Source organism: Notolepis coatsorum (genome assembly GCF_963971535.1).
Source record: "Notolepis coatsorum genome assembly, chromosome: 20".
NCBI classification, from domain to species: Eukaryota; Metazoa; Chordata; class Actinopteri; order Aulopiformes; family Paralepididae; genus Notolepis; species Notolepis coatsorum.
In genome coordinates, this window is record NC_140184.1 from 19,900,264 (window position 1) to 19,922,907 (window position 22,644).

Below are 22,644 nucleotides of genomic sequence, written 5' to 3' on the forward strand. Positions count from 1 at the left end.
AACCATTTACACTTGACAAACATGTGGCCCAAATGTGTATCAAACCACTTGCCACCTGTGTCCAACACATTTTTCCAAATTAAACAATTCTGGTTGGTATTGGTAAAGGACATGTGTATGTTGTTCACAATAAAACATGGTTACCCTGAATAAATGCATCTCTGTGTAAAGAGGTAAAAACAACAAGGTGATTCTTTTGACATGATTTTCTCCTACTCCCTCAGGCCTCGCTTCGCTGTACTATTACCAAGAGTGCTAGCTTTGAAGTGAAGCGCTAACAAAATATAACAATGGTTGTGAATGTAATTCTAGCTCCAAAGCTACAAGCTTCCGAATCCTCTTCTGTTATGAGATTTGCTGAACTAGTGAACCAAATATAGACTGAGAATTAGGCCATTATATACATGTAATGTAGTCTTGGAGGCGTGTTTTTTTGGCCAATCTTACTACTTAATTACCGTGTACACGATTGGCTGGCTGTAAGGTAGACAAATGTTCACTAACCAATACCGGTACGGATATTCACAGTGCAAACTTTGAAGCTGCAAACTAACTCATATAACTAGAGTTATATTCGTAACCATCGATTTTGGTGATGCCCTCTAGTGCCACCATCAGACCAATCTGAAAAGTTATTGCCAGATTGCCATAACATTTGCTGTGAACATCCATGTCTGCTAGAGGAGGTTAGGCCGGTGTCCTTTGACTACCAGTCATTTCTGGTTGCGTTTTTTGGCTAACATGAAGAATAGTCTAACAGCCAGCCTTGCTATAACCAAAGGAGGAAGACAGATTTCTAGCCTAAAACATCAAATAGCCTAACTAGCTAAACAATCTCTTTCATACAGTACTGTTCTATAGAGGCAACAATAACTGCACAATTTATGAGACAGAGAAAAATAAGTTAAAGATCTAGGCCAATCTCCTTCCCACCAACTGTGTTGTTGGACCAGAAGTAGACAGTACAGTATATTATTTGCCTATTATATTATTCTATCTACTTTTTGGACCAACACTACATTGGACAGGAGATAAACTGTCCCACCAAAGGTATTGTTAGTATTTAAGTATATATCTAATATATACTGTGGTAGGCCTATAACATTCCTTAACAGTTGTTTTATAAATCAGTTAAATTTCAGCAGTTTTAATATTTTTATAATTTTATGGTAAGCACTAACACATTGTGTTATTCTGATTGAATGAATCAAATTCATTAGAATTGGTGTCCTAATGTTTCTTATCCTAACTTAACAAATCAATTTATTTCTAGGTTTTTATTTATTATGGAAATTGTATGCCAGTAATGTGAAGGGTCAGAATGACTGCTATGGCCATTCTAATAGTTTTGTAATTCCGGTCATTCTAGTGTTAGGAGGTTTGGATTTGCTTTCCTTTGGAGCAGATACAAAGATTAAGATATATTTTCATCACACTTGCAAAATAATGACTGAAACGGAGCAAACAATTATTAACTAGTATTCACATCTATACTCCTCAATTAATAAATCCTTCTTCCATTATAGTCAAGTTTTTTTGTATAGCCATTATCACATGGTCGTTTCAAACCATTATAATATGCTCCTTATTCATTCCTTACACTTTAAGTGGTCCTCAACTCTCTCAGGCTGTAACTGTCAGTGCGATCAATCTAGTGCTGTCTGTAAACTGATTGTGAGATGTTGACACTACATGATGTTTATTAATTTCAGGTTTGTTAATTCATTCTCTTTATTGAGTTACTGATGTTATCTCAGAGGTGATCAGCATCTGACATTTAAGCTTGTGCGTTTATGCTTCTGTTTGAATATTGGTCTCTTATTGTTCAACCTTATTGGTGGACAGAACATTGTTGATTGGTTTATGGCACCTTATTAAGATGAATCACTGAATGAATGAATCGTGAATAATAAATATCTTATGGAGGAAATAATATTGGATTTCAATATGAAATCTCAAAGGAATAAGGATGTACCTGTATACTACTAGACTTAAAGTGAGCTTACCAAGGACAATGTGAAGCCTTCATTTTGAGAAACGGTAAAACAACAAAAGTGGTTAAACAGTGATCTTTGGTAACTGCATCACACCCAGTAATGCAACTCTAGTCATCCCTTTAATGACCAAGAATAGCCAAGTATATTGAAACAGTCAATGATATTGACGACACAGCAGATAAAAACGGACTACATATCTTTCATCTTAATGTAAATAGCCTCAGGCACAAACTGGCAGAAATAAGAAATCATTTCAGTAGCGGAAAGGTAAACATACTATGTTTCTCAGAAACCAAACTGGACCCATCAGTAACAGACCCGGAAATTGAATTAGAGAACTATTCTTTAGTCCGCAATGACAGGAACAGGCATGGAGGAGGTGTCTGTATGTACATCCATCAAGACACCAAATTTATTAACCGTACAGACCTAGATCATGAGGCTATTGAAACTGTTTTTGTAGAAATTCTATTTGAAAGGGCTAAATCTGTTCTAGTCGGCACAATTTACAGACCGCCAGACCAAAATGGCTTTTATGACGTGTTGGATGAGTGCTTAGCTGGAGTTGAGGATACAGAAATGATTCTTATTGGGGATTGGAACACGGATATGCAACAAAAAGATGCACCCGTCTTCAAATCCTACAATAGGTTTTGTGATCTGCACGGCCTCAGCCAACTAATCACACAACCCACACGTGTGTGTGAGTCAACTCAGACTACCATTGACCTCATCCTGACCTCTGACAAGTCCAAGATCGCCAACAAAGGGGTTATAGCATGCGGGTTAAGTGATCATTATATGATATTCTGTACCCGCAAAAAGCTAAAACAAAAGGCTGGCTGTCACAAAACAGTCACATCTAGAGACCTAAAAACCTACTCTAGCGAGGCCTTTAACCTTGAACTGGAGGGTCTGGACTGGTCAGATGAGCTCAATGGTACACTGGTTGAAGAAACATGGCTTGGCTTCAAAACCAAATTTTCAACGATACTAAACAACATGGCCCCCCTAAGAACCACCAGGGTAAAAAATCGCGCTGAGCCGTGGATGCACGCTGAAATACTGACCGCTATGAAAACCAGAGACAAAAAATGCTCTGAGTTTCGTAAAAGTCAGTCAAAGCTTACCAAAAGCACGAGCAGTGAACTCCAAGCCCACGTGACTGAACTCAAACTGGAAAGAAACAGACTAAGAAATGATGTAAACTCCATGATCAAAACAGCTAAGAAAAAATTCATCAATGACAAAACCGAGGAAAACAAAAACAAACCGCGTGAACTTTGGAAATTACTCAATAACCAACTAGGCTGCAGTAAAAAACTTAAAACCAGATTCTCAAACATAAACATAAAGACGGACAACACGCTCATCACAGAAAAGCTGGATGTAGCCAATTACTTAAATAGTTTCTTCACAAACATAGCCACAACACTGGTAAACAAACTACCCTCCCACTCAGGGCATTATGGGGTAGAACACATAGTAGCTTACTACAAAAACCTAGGGGTCCACAAAGACGACTTCAAACTGGAAATGGTAACAACAGATGAGGTACTCAAAAAACTGAGCGCCCTCCAACCTAACAAGGCCACTGGCCATGACAACATCCCCTCCAAATTCCTCAGAGACTCAGCAGCCGCCATCACCCCAGTCATCACACACATAATAAACCTCTCTATAAAACAGGGTCACGTCCCCAAGGACTTCAAAATTGCGAGAGTGACCCCTCTGCACAAAAAAGGCAGTAAATTAGACCCAGGCAACTACCGCCCTGTTTCTATCCTTACCTCCATCTCGAAAGTCATGGAAAAAATTGTATACGAACAGGTCGAAAAATACCTTGCGGAAAAAAATCTAATCTACGAATTCCAATCTGGCTTCAGAACATCCCACTCCACTGACACATGCCTTCTCTATTTAAACGACCACATCAAACAAGAGGTGGACGCGGGCAAATACTGCGGCATGGTCATGCTGGACCTACAAAAGGCCTTCGACACTGTCAATCACACCATTCTGATTGACAAGCTAAAAGCAATTGGTTTTGATAGTCTATCAGTGAGCTGGATGCAATCCTACCTGGAGGGGAGAGAGCAGATGGTGGAGGTAAACGGTACCCTATCCCCCCCCCTCACAGTAAACTGTGGTGTTCCACAAGGAAGCATACTAGGTACGCTACTGTTCCTAATTTATGCAAATGACATGTCGTCAGCTTGTGACTGCAACTTGTTCCTGTTTGCGGACGACTCAGCCCTGCTGGTCTCTGACAAGAACAAATTACAGGTTGAAAAAACCCTCAGCTCAGAACTAAGCAAAATCTGCATATGGCTCGCTGATAACAAACTATCATTACACATGGGCAAAACAGAGTCCATTCTCTTCGGTTCAAATAACAAACTCAGCAAGACCGACGGCTTCTCAGTTACAGTGGGTGACAATATTGTCACAAGGAAAGAAGATATTACCTACCTGGGTTCCATCCTAGAGGCAAATCTTTCCTGTGACAAAATGGCATCCAATGTAATAAAAAAAGTCAACCAACGAACTCGTTTCTTGTACCGGATCTCCTCACTGGTAAACAAGAATACCCTGAAGACTCTAGCAGGAGCACTCATTCAAGGGTACTACGACTATGCTTGCACCTCATGGTACCAAAGCACCTCAAAGGCGCTAAAAACAAAATTACAAACATCTCAAAACAAACTGGTCAGACTACTGCTTGACCTTACTCCTAGAACCCACCTCACCCCTGCCCACTTTGACAACCTAGGATGGCTTAGAGTAGACGACAGAGTACAGCAACTTGCAATGGGCCTGGTCTACAAGATACACTACACGACCAAGGTACCCATGTACATGACTAAATACTTCCCAAAGGTCAGTGAATACCACGATCACAACACCAGAGGGAGCTCCACAAATCATGTTAAACCCAGATTCGGCTCAAACAAGGGACTAAACACGTTTCGCAATTATGCCACATCAATGTGGAACGCCCTACCCAAAGCTGTAAAGGAATGTGAATCACTACCCACTTTCAAAAACACTCTCAAAAAACACCTAAGGGAGACTGCAACTCGAAACTGGCCCCTGTAAATGTCCGAACACAACCCCCGCCAATGTACAGTAAATTACCAAGTATGGTCTTGTCAATAATCCAATGTACAGTGTTGTTTGTACAGTTGTACAGTGTCCCCCACCCACCCCTCCTACCCAAACCCCCCCCCCCCCCCCCCACCCACCCAACCACCTCCAATGTACAGTCCCCACCCACCCCTCCTACCCAACCCCCCCCCCCCCCACTCCTACCCAACCCCCCCCCCCCACACTCCTACCCACCCCCCCCCCCCCCCCCCAACCACCTACAATGTACAGTCCCACCCCCACCTACCCAATCCAATGTACAGTTTCTACGCCTAATGTATATACTCTTTTCTTTCTGGACTCTTTTTGTATCACAAATACAGTACTGTAATTGCAAATCTGGTATGTCATAAATGTATAGATGTAGCAGTACTGTCTATCTGTATGTCATGTATGTCATATATGTTACGATGAATTGGAAATGGGGGACCCTGGTGTAAACAAGACGAAAGTCTTTCTCTGGTCTGCATCCCCTTAACAATTGTATGTATTGAGCTGTACTGCACTGTACCCATTCTGCAATCTGTTAATAAAGTTTTCATTCATTCATTCATTCATTCACAGTAGGTTTGTCCATGGAGTCCCCCCCTTCAAAAGTTTACTTAGGCCTAGCAGTCTGGACCCAAGCCCTTAATCCACCAACAGACACACCTGTAGAGGAGAGTATAAAGGCTCTGGACTGAACAGTCAGACATCAAGCTTCAAGGAGTCTCTCAAAATCATCTCCAGGACCAAGCAGACATCCAGAGAACCGCCGCTACCAGAACCAAGGGGTCACCAGAGAGCCTGAAGATGATTCCTCTCAGCCTCCTCCTGCTCCTGCTGGTGGGTCTCTCCCGGGCCTACCCCCTCATGGAAGAAGGAAGTGGAGCAGAGTTCCAGGTGGATGACCATGAGGCTGCAGACCTCGACCTCAGCACCAGGATTCTGTCCTCCAACAATGGCTCCGGGGAGATACTGGTGGAGGGAGACCTGGTGGCACCCAGAACCAGAAACGCCATGTACTGTTGGTACAACAATTGCCTGTGGAGGAAGGCCTCCAACGGCTCTGTGATGATTCCATACACAATGAGCAGTGACTTCTCTTACTGGCACAAGATGAAGATCCACCATGCCATGAAGACCTTCCATGACAACACCTGCATCCGCTTTGTGCCCCGTCATGACCAGAATGACTACATCAGCATTGAGAACAGAGATGGATGCTTCTCCTCTCTGGGCAGGACGGGAGGCAGACAGGTGCTCTCTCTCAACAAAGGGGGCTGTCTCTACCATGGTATCATCCAGCACGAGATCAACCATGCTCTGGGCTTCCAGCACGAGCAGACCAGATCCGATCGTGACCAGTATGTCCGAATCAACTGGAGCAACATTGACCCTAGAATGGCCTACAACTTCCACAGGCAGTCCACCAATAACCTGGACACCCCCTATGACTACTCCTCCATCATGCACTATGGCAGAACAGCCTTCTCCATCAAGCACGGACAGGACAGCATCACCCCCATTCCTGACTCCAATGTGCAGATTGGACAGAGACAGGATCTGTCCGACATTGACATTCTGAGGATCAACCGACTCTACGGCTGCTGAGAAGATGACTCGATTACTAAAGACGATACATTTGACAGAAAGAAAAAGGAAAGCTCACATATATAGTTACCGCAGTAGTTTATTTATATACGTACTACTACAGCATGTCCTGGGTCATTCTTAATATTGTGCTTGGGTATAATAATGCAATCATGTGCAGAAAGCATTCTATTAAAAGTTAAGAGAATGGCAATAATTGTTGTTTTGCTCTTCCTTCCTACACACTCCTTTACTGTACAGATAAATATACAGCAGCTACACATTTATAAACATGTACATACATATATACACACAAACCCACATCAATTCATTATATGACCAAATAATTTATATCTTATTTACAGTACCACATTATAGCCTATACCCAGAAGCCATAAAGAAAACTGTTCACAGGTATTCAAGTCAGTGGTGAAAACTATAATAATGGCTTCAGTGGTGTTAAAACCTGTTAAGCTGTAAGGTCCCCTTATAAGGGGACCCTGCTTTTCTTTATCATAAATCGATCAATAGAGACCGTATTAGATCCCCATGTGGGGTATCATTGGAAAGCCACACTCATTGGCTACAACCCTGTCCATATCTTTTTGAGATCGCCAAATGATTGACGGAGCTAGAGCCCCGGGAGTCGTGGGTGGTAATGTGTACTTTGGCACACGCCTCACATATCGGCATGTAACTCGAGAACCGCTGAACGGATTTTGTCACCTGAAAGGGCAATCGACAGGAAACAAATAGGGCTATAATTATATCTATATATTGGTCAGTAAGTTGGCTCGTTTGGCTCGTGGCTCGTTGCGAATGGTCGTCATGCATGTTAAGACATTAATGTTGTGTTTTTTTTCAAATGTATCCAAGAGTAAAGACCATAACCCTATAAAAACAGCAGTCAAAGTGTATCTTTTCATTTTTACCGATGTTTTATAAGATTGACCGAAAATAAGAATTTATCGAAAAAATACGAATTATATCTCTTTTATCGTAAAACCGTGAGGAAATGACTAAATCCAGATTTAACACTGCCATTTGAAAGAGGAGCCTTTTCCCTATCCATATGTATGATTTGGCCATAATAAGGTCATGGTCAAGTTCAAGGTCAAATATGAATTTAAAATTAAAATTGATTATAATTTATTACTGTATCTACAAATCCTTCTGTTTAATCATCTTCCCTTTATTAATTTGCTTAGATCTTTTGTACACTTGATCTCAAGAAGGTGCTGAATGAGCTCAGTGAGCAAAATCTCGAGCACAGCAATTGTAACATGGTGTTATTCACCGGCACAGATGCAAAATAAAATCATAATTTATATTCTCCTTTTTCTCATTACAATTTACTCAAGCCTAGTAACAGACACAATATTTCTGACACTGGGAATACATAAATTTACCTTCCATTTACTTAGGCATGTACCTTTACGCAAAATTTCTGAAAATAGGGCTACAGCTTAACAGGAGACTTGACTTCAAATTAATGCAAATTAATCCATTCAACGTTGCACGTCTGGCTCACCAATTTTAGATTAAACTGTCAAACTTTTAAATGTGATTGCATATGTATACTGCAAAGTTACTTATTTTGGGTGTGATGATTGTTTGCTTGTATGTGTGACTTATCTGGCTTGTGTAGACGAAACCATTTACACTTGACAAACATGTGGCCCAAATGTGTATCAAACCACTTGCCACCTGTGTCCAACACATTTTTCCAAATTAAACAATTCTGGTTGGTATTGGTAAAGGACATGTGTATGTTGTTCACAATAAAACATGGTTACCCTGAATAAATGCATCTCTGTGTAAAGAGGTAAAAACAACAAGGTGATTCTTTTGACATGATTTTCTCCTACTCCCTCAGGCCTCGCTTCGCTGTACTATTACCAAGAGTGCTAGCTTTGAAGTGAAGCGCTAACAAAATATAACAATGGTTGTGAATGTAATTCTAGCTCCAAAGCTACAAGCTTCCGAATCCTCTTCTGTTATGAGATTTGCTGAACTAGTGAACCAAATATAGACTGAGAATTAGGCCATTATATACATGTAATGTAGTCTTGGAGGCGTGTTTTTTTGGCCAATCTTACTACTTAATTACCGTGTACACGATTGGCTGGCTGTAAGGTAGACAAATGTTCACTAACCAATACCGGTACGGATATTCACAGTGCAAACTTTGAAGCTGCAAACTAACTCATATAACTAGAGTTATATTCGTAACCATCGATTTTGGTGATGCCCTCTAGTGCCACCATCAGACCAATCTGAAAAGTTATTGCCAGATTGCCATAACATTTGCTGTGAACATCCATGTCTGCTAGAGGAGGTTAGGCCAGTGTCCTTTGACTACCAGTCATTTCTGGTTGCGTTTTTTGGCTAACATGAAGAATAGTCTAACAGCCAGCCTTGCTATAACCAAAGGAGGAAGACAGATTTCTAGCCTAAAACATCAAATAGCCTAACTAGCTAAACAATCTCTTTCATACAGTACTGTTCTATAGAGGCAACAATAACTGCACAATTTATGAGACAGAGAAAAATAAGTTAAAGATCTAGGCCAATCTCCTTCCCACCAACTGTGTTGTTGGACCAGAAGTAGACAGTACAGTATATTATTTGCCTATTATATTATTCTATCTACTTTTTGGACCAACACTACATTGGACAGGAGATAAACTGTCCCACCAAAGGTATTGCTAGTATTTAAGTATATATCTAATATATACTGTGGTAGGCCTATAACATTCCTTAACAGTTGTTTTATAAATCAGTTAAATTTCAGCAGTTTTAATATTTTTCTAATTTTATGGTAAGCACTAACACATTGTGTTATTCAGATTGAATGAATCAAATTCATTAGAATTGGTGTCCTAATGTTTCTTATCCTAACTTAACAAATCAATTTATTTCTAGGTTTTTATTTATTATGGAAATTGTATGCCAGTAATGTGAAGGGTCAGAATGACTGCTATGGCCATTCTAATAGTTTTGTAATTCCGGTCATTCTAGTGTTAGGAGGTTTGGATTTGCTTTCCTTTGGAGCAGATACAAAGATTAAGATATATTTTCATCACACTTGCAAAATAATGACTGAAACTGAGCAAACAATTATTAACTAGTATTCACATCTATACTCCTCAATTAATAAATCCTTCTTCCATTATAGTCAAGTTTTTTTGTATAGCCCATTATCACATGGTCGTTTCAAACCATTATAATATGCTCCTTATTCATTCCTTACACTTTAAGTGGTCCTCAACTCTCTCAGGCTGTAACTGTCAGTGCGATCAATCTAGTGCTGTCTGTAAACTGATTGTGAGATGTTGACACTACATGATGTTTATTAATTTCAGGTTTGTTAATTCATTCTCTTTATTGAGTTACTGATGTTATCTCAGAGGTGATCAGCATCTGACATTTAAGCTTGTGCGTTTATGCTTCTGTTTGAATATTGGTCTCTTATTGTTCAACCTTATTGGTGGACAGAACATCGTTGATTGGTTTATGGCACCTTATTAAGATGAATCACTGAATGAATGAATCGTGAATAATAAATATCTTATGGAGGAAATAATATTGGATTTCAATATGAAATCTCAAAGGAATAAGGATGTACCTGTATACTACTAGACTTAAAGTGAGCTTACCAAGGACAATGTGAAGCCTTCATTTTGAGAAACGGTAAAACAACAAAAGTGGTTAAACAGTGATCTTTGGTAACTGCATCACACCCAGTAATGCAACTCTAGTCATCCCTTTAATGACCAAGAATAGCCAAGTATATTGAAACAGTAGGTTTGTCCATGGAGTCCCCCCCTTCAGAAGTTTACTTAGGCCTAGCAGTCTGGACCCAAGCCCTTAATCCACCAACAGACACACCTGTAGAGGAGAGTATAAAGGCTCTGGACTGAACAGTCAGACATCAAGCTTCAAGGAGTCTCTCAAAATCATCTCCAGGACCAAGCAGACATCCAGAGAACCGCCGCTACCAGAACCAAGGGGTCACCAGAGAGCCTGAAGATGATTCCTCTCAGCCTCCTCCTGCTCCTGCTGGTGGGTCTCTCCCGGGCCTACCCCCTCATGGAAGAAGGAAGTGGAGCAGAGTTCCAGGTGGATGACCATGAGGCTGCAGACCTCGACCTCAGCACCAGGATTCTGTCCTCCAACAATGGCTCCGGGGAGATACTGGTGGAGGGAGACCTGGTGGCACCCAGAACCAGAAACGCCATGTACTGTTGGTACAACAATTGCCTGTGGAGGAAGGCCTCCAACGGCTCTGTGATGATTCCATACACAATGAGCAGTGACTTCTCTTACTGGCACAAGATGAAGATCCACCATGCCATGAAGACCTTCCATGACAACACCTGCATCCGCTTTGTGCCCCGTCATGACCAGAATGACTACATCAGCATTGAGAACAGAGATGGATGCTTCTCCTCTCTGGGCAGGACGGGAGGCAGACAGGTGCTCTCTCTCAACAAAGGGGGCTGTCTCTACCATGGTATCATCCAGCACGAGATCAACCATGCTCTGGGCTTCCAGCACGAGCAGACCAGATCCGATCGTGACCAGTATGTCCGAATCAACTGGAGCAACATTGACCCTAGAATGGCCTACAACTTCCACAGGCAGTCCACCAATAACCTGGACACCCCCTATGACTACTCCTCCATCATGCACTATGGCAGAACAGCCTTCTCCATCAAGCACGGACAGGACAGCATCACCCCCATTCCTGACTCCAATGTGCAGATTGGACAGAGACAGGATCTGTCCGACATTGACATTCTGAGGATCAACCGACTCTACGGCTGCTGAGAAGATGACTCGATTACTAAAGACGATACATTTGACAGAAAGAAAAAGAAAAGCTCACATATATAGTTACAGCAGTAGTTTATTTATATACGTACTACTACAGCATGTCCTGGGTCATTCTTAATATTGTGCTTGGGTATAATAATGCAATCATGTGCAGAAAGCATTCTATTAAAAGTTAAGAGAATGGCAATAATTGTTGTTTTGCTCTTCCTTCCTACACACTCCTTTACTGTACAAATAAATATACAGCAGCTACACATTTATAAACATGTACATACATATATACACACAAACCCACATCAATTCATTATATGACCAAATAATTTATATCTTATTTACAGTACCACATTATAGCCTACCCAGAAGCCATAAAGAAAACTGTTCACAGGTATTCAAGTCAGTGGTGAAAACTATAATAATGGCTTCAGTGGTGTTAAAACCTGTTAATCTGTAAGGTCCCCTTATAAGGGGACCCTGCTTTTCTTTATCATAAATCGATCAATAGAGACCGTATTAGATCCCCATGTGGGGTATCATTGGAAAGCCACACTCATTGGCTACAACCCTGTCCATATCTTTTTGAAATCGCCAAATGATTGACGGAGCTAGAGCCCCGGGAGTCGTGGGTGGTAATGTGTACTTTGGCACACGCCTCACATATCGGCATGTAACTCGAGAACCGCTTAACGGATTTTGTCACCTGAAAGGACAATCGACAGGAAACAAATAGGGCTATAATTATATCTATATATTGGTCAGTAAATTGGCTCGTTTGGCTCGGGGCTCGTTGCGAATGGTCGTCATGCATGTTAAGACATTAATGTTGTGTTTTTTTTCAAATGTATCCAAGAGTAAAGACCTTAACCCTATCAAAACAGCAGTCAAAGTGTATCTTTTCATTTTTACCGATGTTTTATAAGATTGACCGAAAATAAGAATTTATCGAAAAAATACGAATTATATCTCTTTTATCGTAAAACCGTGAGGAAATGACTAAATCCAGATTTAACACTGCCATTGGAAAGAGGAGCCTTTTCCCTATCCATATATGTATGATTTGGCCATAATAAGGTCATGGTCAAGTTCAAGGTCAAATATGAATTTAAAATTAAAATTGATTATAATTTATTACTGTATCTACAAATCCTTCCGTTTAATCATCTTCCCTTTATTCATTTGCTTAGATCTTTTGTACACTTGATCTCAAGAAGGTGCTGAATGAGCTCAGTGAGCAAAATCCCTAGCACAGCAATTGTAACATGGTGTTATTCACCGGCACAGATGCAAAATAAAATCATAATTTATATTCTCCTTTTTCTCATTACAATTTACTCAAGCCTAGTAACAGACACAATATTTCTGACACTGGGAATACATAAATTTACCTTGTAGAAGCGGAGCAATCTTCCATTTACTTAGGCATGTACCTTTAGGCAAAATTTCTGAAAATAGGGCTACAGCTTAACAGGAGACTTGACTTCAAATTAATGCAAATTAATACATTCGACGTTGCACGTCTGGCTCACCAATTTTAGATCAAACTGTCAAACTTTTAAATGTGATTGCATATTTACTGCAAAGTAACTTATTTTGGGTGTGATGATTGTTTGCTTGTATGTGTGACTTATCTGGCTTGTGTAGACAAAACCATTTACACTTGACAAACATGTGGCCCGAATGTGTATCAAACCACTTGCCACCTGTGTCCAACAAATGTTTCCAAATTAAACAATTCTGGTTGGTATTGGTAAAGGACATGTGTATGTTGTTCACAATAAAACATGGTTACCATGAATAAATGCATCTCTGTGTAAAGAGTTAAAAACAACAAGGTGATTTTTTTGACATGATTTTCTCCTACTCCCTCAGGCCTTGCTTCGCTGTACTATTACCAAGAGTGCTAGCTTTGAAGTGAAGCGCTAACAAAATATAACAATGGTTGTACATGTAATTATAGCTCCAAAGCTACAAGCTTCCGAATCCTCTTCTGTTATGAGATTTGCTGAACTAGTGAACCAAATATAGACTGAGAATTAGGCCATTATATACATGTAATGTAGTCTTGGAGACGTGTTTTTTTGCCAATCTTACTACTTAATTACCGTGTACACGATTGGCTGGCTGTAAGGTAGACAAATGTTCACTAACCAATACCGGTACGGATATTACCCACAGTGCAAACTTTGAAGCTGCAAACTAACTCATATAACTAGAGTTATATTCGTAAACCATCGATTTTGGTGATGCCCTCTAGTGCCACCATCAGACCAATCTGAAAAGTTATTGCCAGATTGCCATAACATTTGCTGTGAACATCCATGTCTGCTAGAGGAGGTTAGGCCGGTGTCCTTTGACTACCAGTCATTTCTGGTTGCGTTTTTTGGCTAACATGAAGAATAGTCTAACAGCCAGCCTTGCTATAACCAAAGGAGGAAGACAGCTTTCTAGCCTAAAACATCAAATAGCCTAACTAGCTAAACAATCTCTTTCATACAGTACTGTTCTATAGAGGCAACAATAACTGCACAATTTATGAGACAGAGAAAAATAAGTTAAAGATCTAGGCCAATCTCCTTCCCACCAACTGTGTTGTTGGACCAGAAGTAGACAGTACAGTATATTATTTGCCTATTATATTATTCTATCTACTTTTTGGACCAACACTACATTGGACAGGAGATAAACTGTCCCACCAAAGGTATTGTTAGTATTTAAGTATATATCTAATATATACTGTGGTAGGCCTATAACATTCCTTAACAGTTGTTTTATAAATCAGTTAAATTTCAGCAGTTTTAATATTTTTCTAATTTTATGGTAAGCACTAACACATTGTGTTATTCTGATTGAATGAATCAAATTCATTAGAATTGGTGTCCTAATGTTTCTTATCCTAACTTAACAAATCAATTTATTTCTAGGTTTTTATTTATTATGGAAATTGTATGCCAGTAATGTGAAGGGTCAGAATGACTGCTATGGCCATTCTAATAGTTTTGTAATTCCGGTCATTCTAGTGTTAGGAGGTTTGGATTTGCTTTCCTTTGGAGCAGATACAAAGATTAAGATATATTTTCATCACACTTGCAAAATAATGACTGAAACTGAGCAAACAATTATTAACTAGTATTCACATCTATACTCCTCAATTAATAAATCCTTCTTCCATTATAGTCAAGTTTTTTTGTATAGCCCATTATCACATGGTCGTTTCAAACCATTATAATATGCTCCTTATTCATTCCTTACACTTTAAGTGGTCCTCAACTCTCTCAGGCTGTAACTGTCAGTGCAATCAATCTAGTGCTGTCTGTAAAACTGATTGTGAGATGTTGACACTACATGATGTTTATTAATTTCAGGTTTGTTAATTCATTCTCTTTATTGAGTTACTGATGTTATCTCAGAGGTGATCAGCATCTGACATTTAAGCTTGTGCGTTTATGCTTCTGTTTGAATATTGGTCTCTTATTGTTCAACCTTATTGGTGGACAGAACATCGTTGATTGGTTTATGGCACCTTATTAAGATGAATCACTGAATGAATGAATCGTGAATAATAAATATCTTATGGAGGAAATAATATTGGATTTCAATATGAAATCTCAAAGGAATAAGGATGTACCTGTATACTACTAGACGTAAAGTGAGCTTACCAAGGACAATGTGAAGCCTTCATTTTGAGAAACGGTAAAACAACAAAAGTGGTTAAACAGTGATCTTTGGTAACTGCATCACACCCAGTAATGCAACTCTAGTCATCCCTTTAATGACCAAGAATAGCCAAGTATATTGAAACAGTAGGTTTGTCCATGGAGTCCCCCCCTTCAGAAGTTTACTTAGGCCTAGCAGTCTGGACCCAAGCCCTTAATCCACCAACAGACACACCTGTAGAGGAGAGTATAAAGGCTCTGGACTGAACAGTCAGACATCAAGCTTCAAGGAGTCTCTCAAAATCATCTCCAGGACCAAGCAGACATCCAGAGAACCGCCGCTACCAGAACCAAGGGGTCACCAGAGAGCCTGAAGATGATTCCTCTCAGCCTCCTCCTGCTCCTGCTGGTGGGTCTCTCCCGGGCCTACCCCCTCATGGAAGAAGGAAGTGGAGCAGAGTTCCAGGTGGATGACCATGAGGCTGCAGACCTCGACCTCAGCACCAGGATTCTGTCCTCCAACAATGGCTCCGGGGAGATACTGGTGGAGGGAGACCTGGTGGCACCCAGAACCAGAAACGCCATGTACTGTTGGTACAACAATTGCCTGTGGAGGAAGGCCTCCAACGGCTCTGTGATGATTCCATACACAATGAGCAGTGACTTCTCTTACTGGCACAAGATGAAGATCCACCATGCCATGAAGACCTTCCATGACAACACCTGCATCCGCTTTGTGCCCCGTCATGACCAGAATGACTACATCAGCATTGAGAACAGAGATGGATGCTTCTCCTCTCTGGGCAGGACGGGAGGCAGACAGGTGCTCTCTCTCAACAAAGGGGGCTGTCTCTACCATGGTATCATCCAGCACGAGATCAACCATGCTCTGGGCTTCCAGCACGAGCAGACCAGATCCGATCGTGACCAGTATGTCCGAATCAACTGGAGCAACATTGACCCTAGTATGGCCTACAACTTCCACAGGCAGTACACCAATAACCTGGACACCCCCTATGACTACTCCTCCATCATGCACTATGGCAGAACAGCCTTCTCCATCAAGCACGGACAGGACAGCATCACCCCCATTCCTGACTCCAATGTGCAGATTGGACAGAGACAGGATCTGTCCGACATTGACATTCTGAGGATCAACCGACTCTACGGCTGCTGAGAAGATGACTTGATTACTAAAGACGATACATTTGACAGAAAGAAAAAGAAAAGCTCACATATATAGTTACCGCAGTAGTTTATTTATATGCGTACTACTACAGCATGTCCTGGGTCATTCTTAATATTGTGCTTGGGTATAATAATGCAATCATGTGCAGAAAGCATTCTATTAAAAGTTAAGAGAATGGCAATAATTGTTGTTTTGCTCTTCCTTCCTACACACTCCTTTACTGTACAAATAAATATACAGCAGCTACACATTTATAAACATGTACATACATATTATACACACAAACCCACATCAATTCATTATATGACCAAATAATTTATATCTTATTTACAGTACCACATTATAGCCTACCCAGAAACCATAAAGAAAACTGTTCACAGGTATTCAAGTCAGTGGTGGAAACTATAATAATGGCTTCAGTGGTGTTAAAACCTGTTAAGCTGTAAGGTCCCCTTATAAGGGGACCCTGCTTTTCTTTATCATAAATCGATCAATAGAGACCGTATTAGATCCCCATGTGGGGTATCATTGGAAAGCCACACTCATTGGCTACAACCCTGTCCATATCTTTTTGAGATCGCCAAATGATTGACGGAGCTAGAGCCCCGGGAGTCGTGGGTGGTAATGTGTACTTTGGCACACGCCTCACATATCGGCATGTAACTCGAGAACCGCTGAACGGATTTTATCACCTGAAAGGGCAATCGACAGGTACCAAATAGGGCTATAATTATATCTGTATATTATATTAAAATAAATGCATAGCCGAGCCGCTAGAGGTCGGCAAATTGGCTTGTTGCGAATGGTCGTCAAGAGGGCCCACATGTGGGCCCTTGCATGTGGGCCCTTGCATGTTAAGACGTTAATGTTGTGTTTTTTTTCAAATGTATCCAAGAGTAAAGACCTTAACCCTATCAAAACAGCAGTCAAAGTGTATCTTTAAATTTGTACCGATGTTTTATAAGATTTACCGAAAATAAGAATTTATCAAAAGAATTCGAATTATATCTCTTTTATCGTAGAACCGTGAGGAAATGACTAAATCCAGATTTAACACTGCCATTGGAAAGAGGAGCCTTTTCCCTATCCATAGATGTATGATTTGGCCATAATAAGGTCAAGGTCAAGTTCAAGGTCAAATATGAATTTATAATTAAAATTGGTTATAATTCATTACTGTATCTACAAATCCTTCTGTTTAATCATCTTCCCTTTATTCATTTGCTTAGATATTTTGTACACTTGATCTCAAGAAGGTGCTGAATGAGCTCAGTGAGCAAAATCTCTAGCACAGCAATTGTAACATGGTGTTATTCACCGGCACAGATGCAAAATAAAATCATAATTTATATTCTCCTTTTTCTCATTACAATTTACTCAAGCCTAGTAACAGACACAATATTTCTGACACTGGGAATACATAAATTTACCTTGTAGAAGCGGAGCAATCTTCCATTTACTTAGGCATGTACCTTTAGGCAAAATTTCAGAAAATAGGGCTACAGCTTAACAGGAGACTTGACTTCAAATTAATGCAAATTAATACATTCAACGTTGCACGTCTGGCTCACCAATTTTAGATCAAACTGTCAAACTTTTAAATGTGATTGCATATTTACTGCAAAGTAACTTATTTTGGGTGTGATGATTGTTTGCTTGTATGTGTGACTTATCTGGCTTGTGTAGACGAAACCATTTACACTTGACAAACATGTGGCCCAAATGTGTATCAAACCACTTGCCACCTGTGTCCAACAAATTTTTCCAAATTAAACAATTCTGGTTGGTATTGGTAAAGGACATGTGTATGTTGTTCACAATAAAACATGGTTACCCTGAATAAATGCATCTCTGTGTAAAGAGGTAAAAACAACAAGGTGATTTTTTTGACATGATTTTCTCCTACTCGCTCAGGCCTCGCTTCGCTGTACTATTACCAAGAGTGCTAGCTTTGAAGTGAAGCGCTAACAAAATATAACAATGGTTGTAAATGTAATTCTAGCTCCAAAGCTACAAGCTTCCGAATCCTCTTCTGTTATGAGATTTGCTGAACTAGTGAACCAAATATAGACTGAGAATTAGGCCATTATATACATGTAATGTAGTCTTGGAGGCGTGTTTTTTTGCCAATCTTACTACTTAATTACTGTGTACACGATTGGCTGGCTGTAAGGTAGACAAATGTTCACTAACCAATACCGGTACGGATATTACCCACAGTGCAAACTTTGAAGCTGCAAACTAACTCATATAACTAGAGTTATATTCGTAACCATCGATTTTGGTGATGCCCTCTAGTGCCACCATCAGACCAATCTGAAAAGTTATTGCCAGATTGCCATAACATTTGCTATGAACATCCATGTCTGCTAGACTGGTTCCCAAAGTTGGGGTCGCGACCCAAAGGTGGGCCGCGAGCAGCCACGGGAGGGCCGCGAGATGATTTCCAAAGAAAAAAAATATATATATATATTTTTTTTGTCAGGCCACTGAACTTAGAAGCAGGCCAGGACAGTGTTTCTAGTTGTATTCTAAAATTCTATTCTATTGTATTCTAAAATGTGACTCTATGGTTTTATATTAACTTAATAAATAAACAAAAACGAAAAATCTACTTATTTCAACGAAATTTCAAACTAAATAACAGATTATGCACATAAAACGCTGAAAACAACCGAAGCATAGTATAGTATTTTAATGAGGCTATTATTATTATCATTATTATTTTGCAACAAGTTAGCCCTCTCATAAATAGCACATATAAATGAATAACTAACTTGAACTAACTTAATAGGATGGAAGTGATATTTGGCTTAAAAAATCGGTCACATAAAAAAAAAAAAAAAAGAAAAAAAAAAAGCCTGATGATGTGCATTGGGCCGCGGCTCTCTGACGCCTTATTTTCTGGGTCCCGGCCTGAAAAGTTTGGGAACCCCTGAGGAGGTTAGGCCGGTGTCCTTTGACTACCAGTCATTTCTGGTTGCGTTTTTTGGCTAACATGAAGAATAGTCTAACAGCCAGCCTTGCTATAACCAAAGGAGGAAGACAGCTTTATAGCCTAAAACATCAAATAGCCTAACTAGCTAAACAATCTCTTTCATACAGTACTGTTCTATAGAGGCAACAATAACTGCACAATTTATGAGACAGAGAAAAATAAGTTAAAGATCTAGGCCAATCTCCTTCCCACCAACTGTGTTGTTGGACCAGAAGTAGACAGTACAGTATATTATTTGCCTATTATATTATTCTATCTACTTTTTGGACCAACACTACATTGGACAGGAGATAAACTGTCCCACCAAAGATATTGTTAGTATTTAATACTGTGGTAGGCCTATAACATTCCTTAACAGTTGTTTTATAAATCAGTTAAATTTCAGCTGTTTTAATATTTTTCTAATTTTATGGTAAGCACTAACACATTGTGTTATTCCGATTGAATTAATCAAATTAATTAGAATTGGTGTCCTAATGTTTCTTATCCTAACTTAACAAATCAATTTATTTCTAGGTTTTTATTTATTATGGAAATTGTATGCCAGCAATATGAAGGGTCAGAATGACTGCTATGGCCATTCTAATAGTTTTGTAATTCCGGTCATTCTAGTGTTAGGAGGCTTGGATTTGCTTTCCTTTGGAGCAGATACAAAGATTAAGATATATTTTCATCACACTTGCAAAAGAATGACTGAAACTGAGCAAACAATTATTAACTAGTATTCACATCTATACTCCTCAATTAATAAATCATTCTTCCATTATAGTCAAGTTTTTTTGTATAGCCCATTATCACATGGTCGTTTCAAACCATTATAATATGCTCCTTATTCATTCCTTACACTTTAAGTGGTCCTCAACTCTCTCAGGCTGTAACTGTCAGTGCAATCAATCTAGTGCTGTCTGTAAACTGATTGTGAGATGTTGACACTACATGATGTTTATTAATTTCAGGGTTGTTAATTCATTCTCTTTATTGAGTTACTGATGTTATCTCAAAGGTGATCAGCATCTGACATTTAAGCTTGTGCGTTTATGCTTCTGTTTGAATATTGGTCTCTTATTGTTCAACCTTATTGGTGGACAGAACATCGTTGATTGGTTTATGGCACCTTATTAAGATGAATCACTGAATGAATGAATCGTGAATAATAAATATCTTATGGAGGAAATAATATTGGATTTCAATATGAAATCTCAAAGGAATAAGGATGTACCTGTATACTACTAGACGTAAAGTGAGCTTACCAAGGACAATGTGAAGCCTTCATTTTGAGAAACGGTAAAACAACAAAAGTGGTTAAACAGTGATCTTTGGTAACTGCATCACACCCAGTAATGCAACTCTAGTCATCCCTTTAATGACCAAGAATAGCCAAGTATATTGAAACAGTAGGTTTGTCCATGGAGTCCCCCCCTTCAGAAGTTTACTTAGGCCTAGCAGTCTGGACCCAAGCCCTTAATCCACCAACAGACACACCTGTAGAGGAGAGTATAAAGGCTCTGGACTGAACAGTCAGACATCAAGCTTCAAGGAGTCTCTCAAAATCATCTCCAGGACCAAGCAGACATCCAGAGAACCGCCGCTACCAGAACCAAGGGGTCACCAGAGAGCCTGAAGATGATTCCTCTCAGCCTCCTCCTGCTCCTGCTGGTTGGTCTCTCCCGGGCCTACCCCCTCATGGAGGAAGGAAGTGGAGCAGAGTTCCAGGTGGATGACCATGAGGCTGCTGACCTCGACCTCAGCACCAGGATTCTGTCATCCAACAATGGCTCCGGGGAGATACTGGTGGAGGGAGACCTGGTGGCACCCAGAACCAGAAACGCCATGTACTGTTGGTACAACAATTGCCTGTGGAGGAGGGCCTCCAACGGCTCTGTGATGATTCCATACACAATGAGCAGTGACTTCTCTTACTGGCACAAGATGAAGATCCACCATGCCATGAAGACCTTCCATGACAACACCTGCATCCGCTTTGTGCCCCGTCATGACCAGAATGACTACATCAGCATTGAGAACAGAGATGGATGCTTCTCCTCTCTGGGCAGGACGGGAGGCAGACAGGTGCTCTCTCTGAACAAAGGGGGCTGTCTCTACCATGGTATCATCCAGCACGAGATCAACCATGCTCTGGGCTTCCAGCACGAGCAGACCAGATCCGATCGTGACCAGTATGTCCGAATCAACTGGAGCAACATTGACCCTAGTATGGCCTACAACTTCCACAGGCAGTACACCAATAACCTGGACACCCCCTATGACTACTCCTCCATCATGCACTATGGCAGAACAGCCTTCTCCATCAAGCACGGACAGGACAGCATCACCCCCATTCCTGACTCCAATGTGCAGATTGGACAGAGACAGGATCTGTCCGACATTGACATTCTGAGGATCAACCGACTCTACGGCTGCTGAGAAGATGACTCGATTACTAAAGACGATACATTTGACAGAAAGAAAAAGAAAAGCTCACATATATAGTTACCGCAGTAGTTTATTTATATGCGTACTACTACAGCATGTCCTGGGTCATTCTTAATATTGTGCTTGGGTATAATAATGCAATCATGTGCAGAAAGCATTCTATTAAAAGTTAAGAGAATGGCAATAATTGTTGTTTTGCTCTTCCTTCCTACACACTCCTTTACTGTACAAATAAATATACAGCAGCTACACATTTATAAACATGTACATACATATTATACACACAAACCCACATCAATTCATTATATGACCAAATAATTTATATCTTATTTACAGTACCACATTATAGCCTACCCAGAAACCATAAAGAAAACTGTTCACAGGTATTCAAGTCAGTGGTGGAAACTATAATAATGGCTTCAGTGGTGTTAAAACCTGTTAAGCTGTAAGGTCCCCTTATAAGGGGACCCTGCTTTTCTTTATCATAAATCGATCAATAGAGACCGTATTAGATCCCCATGTGGGGTATCATTGGAAAGCCACACTCATTGGCTACAACCCTGTCCATATCTTTTTGAGATCGCCAAATGATTGACGGAGCTAGAGCCCCGGGAGTCGTGGGTGGTAATGTGTACTTTGGCACACGCCTCACATATCGGCATGTAACTCGAGAACCGCTGAACGGATTTTATCACCTGAAAGGGCAATCGACAGGAAACAAATAGGGCTATAATTATATCTGTATATTATATTAAAATAAATGCATAGCCGAGCCGCTAGAGGTCGGCAAATTGGCTTGTTGCGAATGGTCGTCAAGAG

General features: G+C 40.2%; 4 protein-coding genes across 4 annotated transcripts; all 4 read left to right on the forward strand.

The window, feature by feature from the left end:
* Nucleotides 1–5,936: 5,936 nt before the first annotated feature.
* LOC311246948 (hatching enzyme 1.2-like) lies at nt 5,937–6,737 on the forward strand (the record flags this gene model as incomplete). Its single annotated transcript, XM_084337211.1, has 1 exon — nt 5,937–6,737. One exon carries the CDS (start codon nt 5,937–5,939, stop codon nt 6,735–6,737), a length of 801 nt encoding a protein of 266 aa, XP_084193337.1.
* Nucleotides 6,738–10,748: 4,011 nt separating this feature from the next.
* LOC311247016 (hatching enzyme 1.2-like) lies at nt 10,749–11,549 on the forward strand (the record flags this gene model as incomplete). Its single annotated transcript, XM_084337295.1, has 1 exon — nt 10,749–11,549. One exon carries the CDS (start codon nt 10,749–10,751, stop codon nt 11,547–11,549), a length of 801 nt encoding a protein of 266 aa, XP_084193421.1.
* A 4,032-nt stretch (nt 11,550–15,581) lies between these two features.
* Nucleotides 15,582–16,382, forward strand: LOC311247407 (hatching enzyme 1.2-like; the record flags this gene model as incomplete). Its single annotated transcript, XM_084337803.1, has 1 exon — nt 15,582–16,382. One exon carries the CDS (start codon nt 15,582–15,584, stop codon nt 16,380–16,382), a length of 801 nt encoding a protein of 266 aa, XP_084193929.1.
* A 4,633-nt stretch (nt 16,383–21,015) lies between these two features.
* On the forward strand, nt 21,016–21,816 carry LOC311247018 (hatching enzyme 1.2-like; the record flags this gene model as incomplete). The annotated part of the gene is made up of 1 exon (XM_084337297.1): nt 21,016–21,816. The coding sequence occupies one exon, from the start codon at nt 21,016–21,018 to the stop codon at nt 21,814–21,816; it is 801 nt and encodes a 266-aa protein (XP_084193423.1).
* Nucleotides 21,817–22,644: the final 828 nt, after the last annotated feature.